The sequence below is a fragment of the Cordyceps militaris genome (genome assembly GCF_000225605.1).
Source record: "Cordyceps militaris CM01 unplaced genomic scaffold CCM_S00002, whole genome shotgun sequence".
Lineage (NCBI taxonomy): Eukaryota > Fungi > Ascomycota > Sordariomycetes > Hypocreales > Cordycipitaceae > Cordyceps > Cordyceps militaris.
In genome coordinates, this window is record NW_006271970.1 from 4,391,117 (window position 1) to 4,402,846 (window position 11,730).

At 54.9% G+C, this 11,730-nt stretch overlaps 4 protein-coding genes across 4 annotated transcripts; 1 reads left to right on the forward strand and 3 right to left on the reverse strand.

The window, feature by feature from the left end:
• Positions 1-277: 277 nt before the first annotated feature.
• Positions 278-3,067, reverse strand: CCM_03305 (uncharacterized protein; the record flags this gene model as incomplete). Its single annotated transcript, XM_006668456.1, has 3 exons — positions 278-696; positions 748-1,245; positions 1,294-3,067. The coding sequence occupies 3 exons, from the start codon at positions 3,065-3,067 to the stop codon at positions 278-280; spliced, it is 2,691 nt and encodes an 896-aa protein (XP_006668519.1).
• A 1,349-nt stretch (positions 3,068-4,416) lies between these two features.
• On the forward strand, positions 4,417-4,648 carry CCM_03306 (uncharacterized protein; the record flags this gene model as incomplete). The annotated part of the gene is made up of 2 exons (XM_006668457.1): positions 4,417-4,562; positions 4,633-4,648. The coding sequence occupies 2 exons, from the start codon at positions 4,417-4,419 to the stop codon at positions 4,646-4,648; spliced, it is 162 nt and encodes a 53-aa protein (XP_006668520.1).
• An 813-nt stretch (positions 4,649-5,461) lies between these two features.
• CCM_03307 (uncharacterized protein) lies at positions 5,462-7,062 on the reverse strand (the record flags this gene model as incomplete). Its single annotated transcript, XM_006668458.1, has 3 exons — positions 5,462-6,573; positions 6,629-6,714; positions 6,764-7,062. The coding sequence occupies 3 exons, from the start codon at positions 7,060-7,062 to the stop codon at positions 5,462-5,464; spliced, it is 1,497 nt and encodes a 498-aa protein (XP_006668521.1).
• A 2,367-nt stretch (positions 7,063-9,429) lies between these two features.
• Positions 9,430-10,478, reverse strand: CCM_03308 (nuclease PA3; the record flags this gene model as incomplete). Its single annotated transcript, XM_006668459.1, has 3 exons — positions 9,430-9,617; positions 9,677-10,336; positions 10,415-10,478. The coding sequence occupies 3 exons, from the start codon at positions 10,476-10,478 to the stop codon at positions 9,430-9,432; spliced, it is 912 nt and encodes a 303-aa protein (XP_006668522.1).
• Between the last annotated feature and the right edge of the window lie 1,252 nt (positions 10,479-11,730).

Consider the following 11,730-nt stretch of genomic DNA (forward strand, 5'->3'; position numbering starts at 1 on the left):
GCGGGTTGGTTGGGATGCGAGGTTGCAACAGTTGAGGCCCGAGTCTGGGGTTGATGCAACGAGGCTTCAGCGTGTGGACAGAAGCGGCCTAACTAGCGCCGCAACCCACCTGGACAACAACGGCGTTATTAACGGCAGAAACTGAAGAACGAGAGTAGAATTGGATGTGTATTATGAATCAGGTTAAAATTACATGCTAGATTCGCTTCAGAAGATAAGTACCAAAATCAACACAGAATATTTATACATTGTTCGCTTTTTTCCTCCGCGTGCGCCCTCAGTCCACGCGCACAATGACCTTGTAGCCTAGCGCACCCGCTTCGCGAATGGCGCATGCGAGGCAGCCTCGTTTGCGGCGGCTGACGATGGCGTTCCAGCCTTGCTCCGAGCACAGGCTGCGCACCAATATTTCCAAATCAGAGCCCGACTGCCGCTTGTGCGAAGCGTAGTGCATCTGCGCGGCAAAAGAGAAGCCGGGCGCCCGCTCCGTCGATGGCGAGACGAGGCGCTCGAGCACGGGCGATTGCGGCAGCTCGACAATCTGCGTCATGCAGTCAATGACGAGGACGGCGTTGCCGGGAGCCTTGTTGTCGGGGTGGCCGGCGCCCAGGAGCGCCGAGAGGGGGAGCTGCTTCTTTTGAATGACTTCGGAGATGTGCATGACTTTGTAGTTGTAAAACTTGTGCAAGGGGTGGCCTGAAAGGTGTTAGAAAGAAGTTGTATAGAAGGACAGAGATGAGAATGTACCCATTCGATGCAAAGCGCGTGATGCGTTGCCGAGGGATGCTCCTCCAGACACGTCAATTTCGCGAATGGTCGGGCTCGACGGCGACTTGACAAATCGCACACCGCGTGGTGGCGAACAGGGGTGAGCATTGACAAAGTTGACGTCGTGCAATAGAGAAAAAATATGCTGCCTTTCAGGGACTCCGTCAATGCCAACTCGGAACGTAAGCGAAGCCGGCTGAGAGAAGAGATCCGGCGCCGGTGCCGACTCATGCCGAGGAGTGGCCATGATCTCGGGTAGAGGCGTGGGATGCAGCGATAGAGCTGACGGAGATAGCTGCAAAGACGCAAAATCGACGTATACGTTGGGCGGCGGGGTTTTGTATCGATTTTCCCAAGGCATCGTAAAGTCGGCCGGGGAAGCCGAGTCCTCATCTCCGTCGCCCACAATGGATGAATCCCGCTCGAGGCGCCGTTTTGCCCAAATTCTGGACTTTTTACCCAAATTTGCAACATCGTCTGTTTAACGTTAGTTAATGATGACAAAAGAACAAGTCGAATCCTTACCAGGCACATCCTTAACGTCAATATTTAGCCAGCCTTCTGCCACACCCGTGGGTACAATATCTGTCGACACCCAGCCCATGCATTCTGCAGAGCCCTTGCCAGCGGCGAGCACGCGGCCGACGATGCACGATGTGCTCCAGAAACTCATGCCAGAGTAGACGAATCCGCCGCAAAGATTGGCAAAGGACCCGAGCTTGCTCATGGCAATGTCATCATTTTCCAGCAACGTGGCCATGAGAAAGTGGGATAGCCCATCGCCTGGCAGCATCAGGCCAAAGATGTACGACTTGGACATCCACCCAGATGGGTGCAAGGCGGCCGCGAGTCGTCTGCGTCGGGCTCTGGCTCGCTCCTTGTGGTTGCCTCGCTGGCAAGTGACGTCCCAAGTCCCAAAGTAGTCGTCTTTGCCGCCTCCTTTGGTTTTCGCGTCGTATCCACAGTCGCACATGGAGGTGTCGGGTCTCTTTTGCACGGCTTCTCGCATGTGAGTAGTAATGCGAGCCTCGTAATCTTCGATGCCCGGCCACCTCAGCTTCTTGGCAAAGTGAATTAGTCCGTCGACTTGGCGCTGTCCGTTTCTCCCCCTGATCACATAGTGACGTGCGGGATAGGCTGATGTCATGTGGTTTTGGCCGTGGTGGTGGAAAGGCATATGGCTCGCAATGGCGGCAAGCCAGCTGGCGCTTTTGGTCTTGATAGTCTGCACAAGGGTTTCGTCATGGCTTGGCGGCACTTCTTTGAACGCGTCGTCCTGAGTAGACTCGGCGTCTGCGACAATTTCAATATTATCAAGCCAGCTGCGAGCAAGCAGCAGAGACCATTTCACAGTCGAGTTGGCGGCGCGCTCAAACTGGACAATGTCAATGGCTCGAAAAGCTCCGGCGCCGTATTCCTCGCCCTGCGTGACAGCATCGAGCCGAATGAGAAGCTCGGTAGCCATGAGGATCTGAAGCAGAAGCCAGTATTTCTCCTCGGCCATTTCGTCGGCACATTCGATATTGTGTATGCTGGAATCGCCGTTCAGACGGTCTCCATGCGGTTCGCCCCAGAGAATCTGGCCAAGACGAATGCGCCACTCGACGTGAGACAGGTCGATCCAGACATTGTCGGAGCCGAGACACTTAAGCAGGGCGACGATCTGGTTAGTCAGGCTGTGGCTGTCCTTTTTGTCGAGGGCAATGTAGCGCGGACGCATAAAGTGGCCAAACAAGTCATTGTAGGACTCGGTAGACCGGCGCTTCTTGAGATCGTTGTTCCGGTAGAGCTCGCCGTTGCGCTTCAAGCGGCCCAAGAGCTCGGCCTCTGGGATGCGATGCAGCCAGCCATCGCCGTTGAGCATGCGCTCGCGTGCATCGACAATGGCGCGGGCCTTTTTGCCGATGCTGTCAAAGCCAAACTGCTCCTCCTCAAGGGCGTCGCTGACGCCGAGCTCGAGGGCAGCCTGATAGCCCATGGTGCCCTTTTCGAGGCCCTGCAAGCTGAGCATGTTGGGGCGCTCGCGGCAGCGGACAAAGAAGTGGGCGTGCCGCTCGGCGGCGGCGGCGGCGGCATCGTGATTGCGGTCGCGGGTGAGGTGCGGATGGGCGGTGACGCCGCTCCACGCCCTGGCCTCGATCTGGCAGTGGTCCGTCAGGTCGCGGATCTGCAGGTTCTCGTCAAAGGGGAAGGCGACCGAGGGGTTGGGGACGGCGATGAAGGGGCCGTCGTTGCGGGCAAAGTACTGGGGCGCGCCGGAGAAGAGCTTCTCCATGTCGTCCTGGCTCAGCGTCGCCATGGTTGTGTCAGATGCAGGAGGAGGCGGCAATAGCGGGGGAGCGAGGGCAATGGCATCGAGAAGCTGTGAGGATGGCGGGTTGGTGATCGGGGGCGGCAGCGGCTAGGACGGGGCCTGGTGGCCGAGCGGCGGGGTCGTAGTCGAACGATGAGGTCGGTGGGGAGAGCTTGGAGCTTCGAGAGGTCGGCTGATGACGTCGTGAAGAGCGGGCGCAACGGTAGACGGAGCGAGAATATGGCAACCAGTAGATGATTGGAGCCTCTGATTTTCTGGAAGAACGATGAGATCCGGGGAGAGCAAGGGTCTCGTTCTGGTAAGCGAGATGGTACGATGAGGACCTGAGGTTGGTGGTTGGTGCAGTGTGGTACTGACCGCATAGTACGCACATCCAGTGACAAGCGGCCTCGTGGCGCGAGGCCTAGCAGGGAAGGGAGGCACCGGCGCGGATCCGGCGCTGGGGCGGGAGATCAACCCATTGAAGGGTCCAAGACATGGTGTGCGCAGTGGAATGTGCGGTGAGTGCGGTAAGTGCGGTTCGCAAAGAGCAATAATGGGTAGTTATTATTGTTCTACTTGATTGAAGGAATTCAGAAATGACGCTGCAGACAGCGGGAATGGATTTTGCCTGTAACTAGCGGGCCTCGGCACGTTGACAGCACACGAACCAGCCATTTTTTAGCGGTTGTGACGCCATTTTCCGGGGTTGACTCCACTGGAACGAGGGTCCCGAGTGCTACAAACAGTGGCGAATAGCGCTAAAAAAGCTCGTACTCTGCACCCTTGCCTGCTTGCCTGCCAATCTAATCGGTCGGCGCAGGACCAGCGCAAATGACGCCAGGCTGTTTTACTGATATTAATATTGGTTCGTCTACAGGCATCTATCGGCACGAGCCAGACCATGCCCCTGCTATCTGTCAGAACCAGTGACTACATAGGTAGGTAGCCAGGTAGGTAGCCGCATCCAGACAACGAGAAGAACTGCCCACCAGGAATCAGAAAAAAGAAAAGAGAAACTAAGTATATAGACGATAAAGGCGGTGCTACATGGACTTTATACCTTTTTAGTATGCTGCAGATTTGAACCCCCCTTGTGTCATCTTAGCTTTTGGCGATGGAGTCAGCCACACCTTGAAACGCTGGCGGAGACAGTCTGTGTGTCGTCCCGTGTCGCAGAGCCCGCCTGTCAGAATCGCTAATAATTAGACTCCATTGTCAATCATAGTTCTTGTTCCTGCTTTTCCCTTTTCCTCCTTTTTTTTTCCCTTTCTCGCCTCCTCTGCAAAAACACGAACTCGTTGCAACAAGCCACGGCCAACGCGTACGACTCAATAATTCGATCCCCCTTCAAGATGCAATTCTCGGCGGTAGCACTGCTCCTGTGGGCGGCTTCGCTGACCAGCGCCGGAATCGTCATTACGCCCATCCGCGATGACCAGGTAGTTCCAAAGACTTCCGGCGACTGTTTCTTTGGCGTCGTGACTCCTCAGGGTTGCGGGTAGGTCCCTCTCTAGCCGTCTACTATACATTATATATTGCAGCAAAACAGCAGACTAATTCGTCAACAGACCCAAAAGACGTTAAAAACAACCACGTCGAGCAAGACATGCAAAAATATGGAATTATAGGAGGAGCGCAGAGGAACTGAACATGCCAGGAGCATGAGGGCACATCATCTCTTCGATGCATTAATATGACCATATAGAAATACCCACATAGCAATCCATTCATTTACCAACAAGAAGTTGGTCATCTTCCAAATCACGCAGCCGTTCTTCAAATTATCATCTTTGTCATTCTCAAATACAACCAACTCTAGAACTACTTCTGCTGCTTCTTGAAACGTCTCCATCGCCTACCTGTAGTTGGTAAGTAATGCCTCCCACTTATCAATCGTGAAACTGCAAGACCCGCGAAACCAACACCGAGTTTCAGACCACCACCGACGTTTGATGACAAACTTGCACCAATTTATGCCGCGGAATCATTGTTCCATTTTCATTCCATTGGGAAATACTCGGGGAGAGCAAACCTTGGCCAGCTTGGCGGCCGCCAATCGTGAGGATCCGGTCTGCAAATTGGCACACGCACACAAGGAGGCCCACGCAAGGTAAAAATGAACCGTTCCATTCATGATGAAAAACCTGCAATACATGAGGGATCCCTAAACCAAGTCATCCAAACAGATTAGGCAATCCAAAGCCAACAAAGCAGGAAAACCATGAGCCTTTCGAAATACATAGGAAAAAGTGTAAAAACGACAAAAAATAAAGAAAAAATAAATAGTGTAGCCACATCAGATTTTCGCAGGCCAAACAATATTTCTAGTCCCCAACCATCAAAACCTCCGCTCGGTTTTGTCATGTGAGCGAAAAAAGGCAATCACCAAGGCCATTGTTACGACAGGTCAGAGATGCACTGAGCCATCTGGCTGTCGCACGAGGCAATATCAACGCCCTTGACGGCACCGGACTGGACGCCGTTCTGGCAGGCCGCGCGCTGCGTCTCGCAGGAGCGCTGGACGGCCTCCCCTTTGGTGGTGAAGCTGTTGCCGGCCACGTCAAAGGGGCGGTTCTTGTCGTTGGTCTGGGCAATGTCGGGAGCGCCAACGCCGCCGAGAGCAGCCACCTTGTTGGCGCCGCCTTTGCCGCCGCCCTGCTGACCCTGTTGCTTCTGACCCTGTTGCTTCTGACCCTGTTGCTTCTGACCCTGTTGCTTCTGACCCTGTTGCTTCTGACCCTGTTGATTCTGACCCTGTTGCTGGTCGCCCTGATTGTTATCAAGTTGTCCTTCGTTCACCAGGCCACCGCGGCCGGCGCCCTGCTGTGCGCCCTGCTGTGCGCCCTGCTGTGCGTCCTGCTGTGCGCCCGGCTGTGCGCCCTGCTTTGCGCCCTGCTGTGCGCCCTGCTGTTGCTTCTGACCCTGCTTCTGACCCTGCTGCTGACCCTGCTGACCCTGACCCTGCTGACCCTGACCCTGCTGGCCCTGACCCTGCTGACCCTGCTGATTGTTATTGTTGCCGCCGCCGTTGTTGTTGTTACCGCCGTTGCCGCCAACGGTGAAACGGACGCAGTCGTCCTGAGCACCACGCTGCGCAACGGGCATGAGGACGGGCTGATGGTTGGACGCAGACGACATGCTGCACAGACGATAGTTGCCGGCGGGAAGACCACCAGCTACTCTGGCGGAGAGCAGACCACGGCCATTGCCGGCGTCGTTGATGCCCTTGAAAAAGGCAAACTTCTCGGGGTCCAACGGCTGCTGGGGGTTGAGGGAGCGGCCCGTGTCCTGGACGGTAACGTGGGTGTGGCCGATGATGAAGCCCTGCCCGTTGAGATCCTGGGGCGCCGAGTAGTAGGTGCTGGTGGCGTTTGTGAAATCGCCGGGTGCAAAGTTGATCATTTGCACCTGAATGTCAAAGTCTTGCTTGGCGGCAATGTTATCGCCGTTCTGGGGGTTGACAAAGATGCTCGAGACCATCTTGGTGGAGGCGGGAATGTTACCCATAGCTGTGCGGACCTGTTAGACGATGAAGCCCAAGTTGAATAGATTGGTGATACTTACGAATACCGTTGCAAGAGCCAGCACGGACCTGGGCACCGTTGGTCAGAGTCTTGCCCTGGCAAAAGTTGATAAAGTTGTTGTTGGAGCTGTAGCCATGTTAGTACTGCCTGTAGCAAAGCTAGCATATAGACATACGTCGCAGAGGCGGCTTGTTCGGCTGAGCCAGGGTTGTTGCCATCGCTGGCAGAACCGCGCTGGACGACGTTCTGCGACAGCGCAAGACCGCCATTACCACCACCGTTGTTATTGTTGCCGCCCTGGTTGCCAGCGTTGTTTCCGCCCTGCCTTTGACCGCCCTGCTGGCCGCCCTGCTGGCCGCCCTGACGGTTTTGACGACGCTCGAGAGCCGCGTGAATCGGTGAGCGGCGCATATCAGCAGCGTCTGCCACCATGGCTGCGCCCACGAGGGCTGAAAGGATGGCTTTGATCTGCATGGTGAATGTCTCGACGAGAAGGATTGACGATGACGAAACGAGAAGATGGTGTAAAGGAAGGAAGAGCCGCAACAAGTCACAATCTATGGTTCCAGACCGAAGATGATTGCAAACGAGAGTTGATTGGGTGCAAGAGTTGGAAATAGTCAAATGTCTTGAAGCGGGCAAATGAGCGAACGAACGCGGAAGACAAAAGCAGCCCAGCACGCTCAGAGAAGAAGAATAGTGTGTATACGGCCAGCGATTGGAGAAGAGAAGGAAAAGAAGAAACGGAACGAGCGCAAGCAGTTAAAGGAGAGGGGGATATCTTTAAAACGTGAAATAGAAAGTGTCGGAGGAGAGAGAGGGGTGGGTAAGAGGGGAATGCCAAGTCCATGCCTTTTAAGAACCCTGGCCAAGTAAGAGACCAAAACCCCGGCCAGGGCAAGAGAGAGCCAAAATTCGAGACTAACAAGGGACGAGACGGAATCTCGGCTCGCTAGCATGGTGTGGTGGGATGCCCTCAGGTTACTGGGGGTGATTGATGGGAGCGTGCATGAGTGCAACCATTCGGGAGGGGGGGTTCAAAACCGGCACACACGGCCATCCAACCAACTTGCAGCCTTCCAAGGAGGCTCTTTCTCTGGCCTCAACTCCACGAGGGCAAAACCGGCAGCGGTGGACACCGTCCGTATGTTGGGAGAATCGACAGATGTGTGTGTGTGTGTCTGCCGTCTTCATGTGTAGGTCCTGGTAGTTTGCCATTTGCCCTAGATGTGTCTGGACAATGGTGAGATTGCACGCGTTTGGGGATATCCGGGTCCCAAGGTTTTAGGCTAGGCTACAAATTGGTTGAAATTGGGCAGGATCAGCGCAGTTGGCTCCAAACCAGAGGAGTTGTAGCTGGCAAGTGCTTCCCTGGCGACGCCATGCATCGTTTGTTCCCGCAGGGCCTTTGCGACGAAAGCTTGGGCTGGTTCGCTCATTCGCGGGGGCGGCGGCGCGCGGAGGGGCCTGCGATGGCCGGTCAGTGGCATTGCGTAGGAAAGAAAGAAAGAAAAGCAGCCCTCCCAGCCTTCTTGGGCGTGGGTGTTACCGACAAGTCTGAAGGTGAGGGTGTCGCAGACGTGCGGCAGCCCCTGGTCCTGGCGGTCCGTCCGGGCCAATGGGCGAAGCGCCCGGCGGCAGAAGAGCTCCACCTCCGAACAACCTCTTACACAAGTGAGGCGCGCCGCGAGACAAGCTGTGTGGAAATCCCTAAAAAAATGTATTATGTCTGGGTTGTATAGTCCAGTCAAAATTATTTGATTTTTTCTTTTTTCCCCATTGACCGAAACGAAGCAGCGGCTTTTTGTCATCTCGTCTGTAACCACACTTGCTCCTGCGGCATGCCTCATTCGGTGTCACCCCAGCCACACACAATCTCACATCTTGTATACAGGGCCCCGATGGGTCGTTGGCTGAGATGAACCTGTTTCGGTCATGCTGTGCGTCCATACTTTGGCTCGGGCTGAGTCCTAATAGCGTATCCAAGTATCGTCGTTCAACCGTAGCTCTATGCATGTCTCGTCTCAGGTCTGCCTTGTGGACTCGAGTTAGTTATCTGGGGAATCTTCTTTTGGCACTTTAAACAATTTTAAATCATACTGGTAGGCGACCAAACGTCTTACAGAGTGCATATTTCTTACATCCGAGGCGCTTGTGTGCCGTGAACCCGTGCTGTACCAGGTGGCGTGTAAGAGGGCTCCCTCATTCGCACGAGGCAACAGTTTTCGGTTTCGGTGGTCATGTAAAAGATTTACAGATTTTCAGTTACAGTGTCAGACAGATTCAAATTGATTTCTGCAATATGAGTGCATTTCCAGTCGTCGGATGGTCCGGCATGGTGCCGTCGCGCGGCGCTTTTCCCAAAGTCGCCTTGCAGACGCTCATTGCCAAGTGCCAAGATACTGGGCAACATATCCCTCCGAAACAGCCTTCACCTAGAAAGAAGAGCCCCAAAGTTCTTCTTTGTCCTGATTGCGTATCTGCTCACCTACGTAGAGAGTTCCTCATGGGTGGCTGTGCGCCCATTACCTAGACGTGGACTGGACTCCTGGTTCGCTCGGTCCGATTTGGAATGGTTTCGTCTGATACCCAAGGTTCGATTCCCATGACGTGTATTTGTCATGGCCTGAGCACTATAGTGTAGCATGTCGATGACAATTGTTTTCCGGCGCGCCATTTTCCCATCGCTCGGTAGATGGGGTTGCATAAGCCGCCAGTACCTGTCACCAATGCTACATGAAGTTATAGGAAATGCGGATATTTCTTTAGCGCGCTGAGATTCAATAATGTAATATTCTCCTAGATAATGCCTATGATAGATCGATAAATCCACAAATATTATTACAATTCCACTTGAGCATCGTCGCTGGACACACGGTGCGCGTTGTACTCCTCTGCAATCTTGTCGAGCAAGGCCGCCATTCTATAGCCGGCCAGAGCAACCTGCTTCTCCAAGATGGGTGCAGCATCCTCGTAATACTGGCCACTCAGCTCCTGGCCTTGGATGGCCTTGGGACCCTGTGGAAGAACTATTTCGTGTCAGCGCGGGGTAGTTCTATGGTTTCAGAATAGTCGATGTGCGACTCACCATGGGAACAAACGAGAGCATTGGTCTCGCGCGACCACGCCAGTGCCGTGCCATTGATATCGGCCAGATCAATTCCCTTGACCCACGACTCACTCTCGTCCGCCCACTTGCCCTCGTGAATCTCGCTCGTGAGCTGCGCCGCCCAGCGCTTCGCCAGCGGGTACGGCTTGCCGCGTAGGCCACCCAGCCACTTTTCCACGATGGAGCTGTCCCAGACGTGGTGCAGGTTGAGGTCTCGACCGCCCCAGCGGACGTGGATCCCGTTGCCGCCGCGCGCCGCGTCCTCGTTGTGCAGTGGCTGGTGCAGGTCGCCGACAAAGTGCACGACAAACTTGGCGGCCTGCGCGCGGCGCCACGCGGGCAGCGTGTGGTCGTGCAGCTGCGCCGTGTAGTTGCTGAGCGAGGACACGACACAGCCGGTCGCTTTGCAGTCCCGGTCGAGGTCGACGTTGCAAGAGCGCGGCGGATCGTCGTGGGCGTCGATGAAGTGAAAGGTGCTGGTGAACTTGCCCCATTTCGTGTAGCGGATGGAGTCGGCCCAGCTGGCAACGGACGCGAGATAGTCGGCGTCGGTCCGCTGGAGGAGGGCCTGGAGGTAGACCTCGGTCGAGTTGGCGATCAAGTTGCCGGCAATGTAGGCCGTGGTGATGTGCCCAAGGCCTAGGCGAGCAGGTTAGTGGGTGAATGAGAGGAAGAGCGTCTGTCCTTTTTTTTTCAGCGCACGACACAAAAACATACTTCCCCATGCAGATACTGCAGGCACCGAGAGGAGAGCGTATGTAACGACAGCGTCGAGCCTCATGTTGACGGCGGTTACGTGGGTATGAGTAGAGAGGGTGGTAAGCGGCGGGTTCGCTAGAAAAGGCCCTGTCGCGTATCTAGGGAAAAAATATATCCAAAAACCTTGATGGGAGCAGGCTCTTAGCCGCCTGAATAGGCAGCAGACGTGTTTTGATGATGAGGCGGCGAGCTGGCCTTGAGACAAGTCGAGGGCTGAAGCCTAGAACGAATCACGGCCCAAAACAATGGCCCACGTGGAACAAAAGCGTGCTCACCAGCGAGGTCAGATGGCTGCACCATGCCAGAAAAAAAACGGATGCCTCTATAGCGAATTTATCGCTCTCTTAATTGTCAATTACTGTTGGGCAGAGATTTGCCTGATAATAACCGCTAGGCAGCGATTGGGTAACTACGAAGAGTTGGGCAAGTTGGGTGCAGGGATAGCTATGGACTGCTCATGATGGAGCTTCTCTTCAAAACATGTCAAATTTGTGCAAGTATTTCAAGACACAAACCAGTAGTCAAGAGTTGACTAGTCCCGTCAACCCGAGGTCTCTTGTCGCGGTAGGACTAGTGCTTCCACGCATGTTTTCTTCATTTAGGGCTCATGATGGATATTGCCCATGGAAATCAGCCTTGAAAGTAGCATAGATGAAATAAGACGAGAAGTATCATTACAACACGTTTATCGCTCCTTGACTTAGACTGTACCATTCGCGTGAGGCTGTTAGAGTCCATGGCAGAAAGCCTAGAGGGTCTCTTTCGCGAGAGGGTACAGTATTTTAAGAGCGAACGTCCAGGCTGCGCTGGCGGCTGAGACAGATCCGAGGTAAAGAAGCTGGTTGAGAAACTCGACGGGCTCCTACTAGCTCTTGTCACGGCGGGTGCGTCTTTAGGGCCGACATGGAAACGCATCCTGACAACCTCGCGCTTGTATCGTAGGTATGCGTGCATGCGCCAGGCCGGCTGGGCGAGGACGAGGCGATGCCGACGGGGCAGGCACTGGGCGGCTACGAGACGGAGAGTTGTGCCGGCGCACTTTGCGCAGGTAACGGCCGGCGCTCAACCTGACGGCGGACCTGGGCGACCCGCGGTTCCAGCAGCGGCGGGTGTGGCGAGGCGCGCGCACTATGACTTTTGTTGTTTCTCAGGTCCGACAATATCACATACAATGTTGTTTCGCGAGTGATGTGGTGCCAGCCTAATGTCTGAGAGCGGCGATGCCACCGAAGATGTGGCGTTGCCGCGTTGAAATCGGGTCGAGGCTGAGCAAG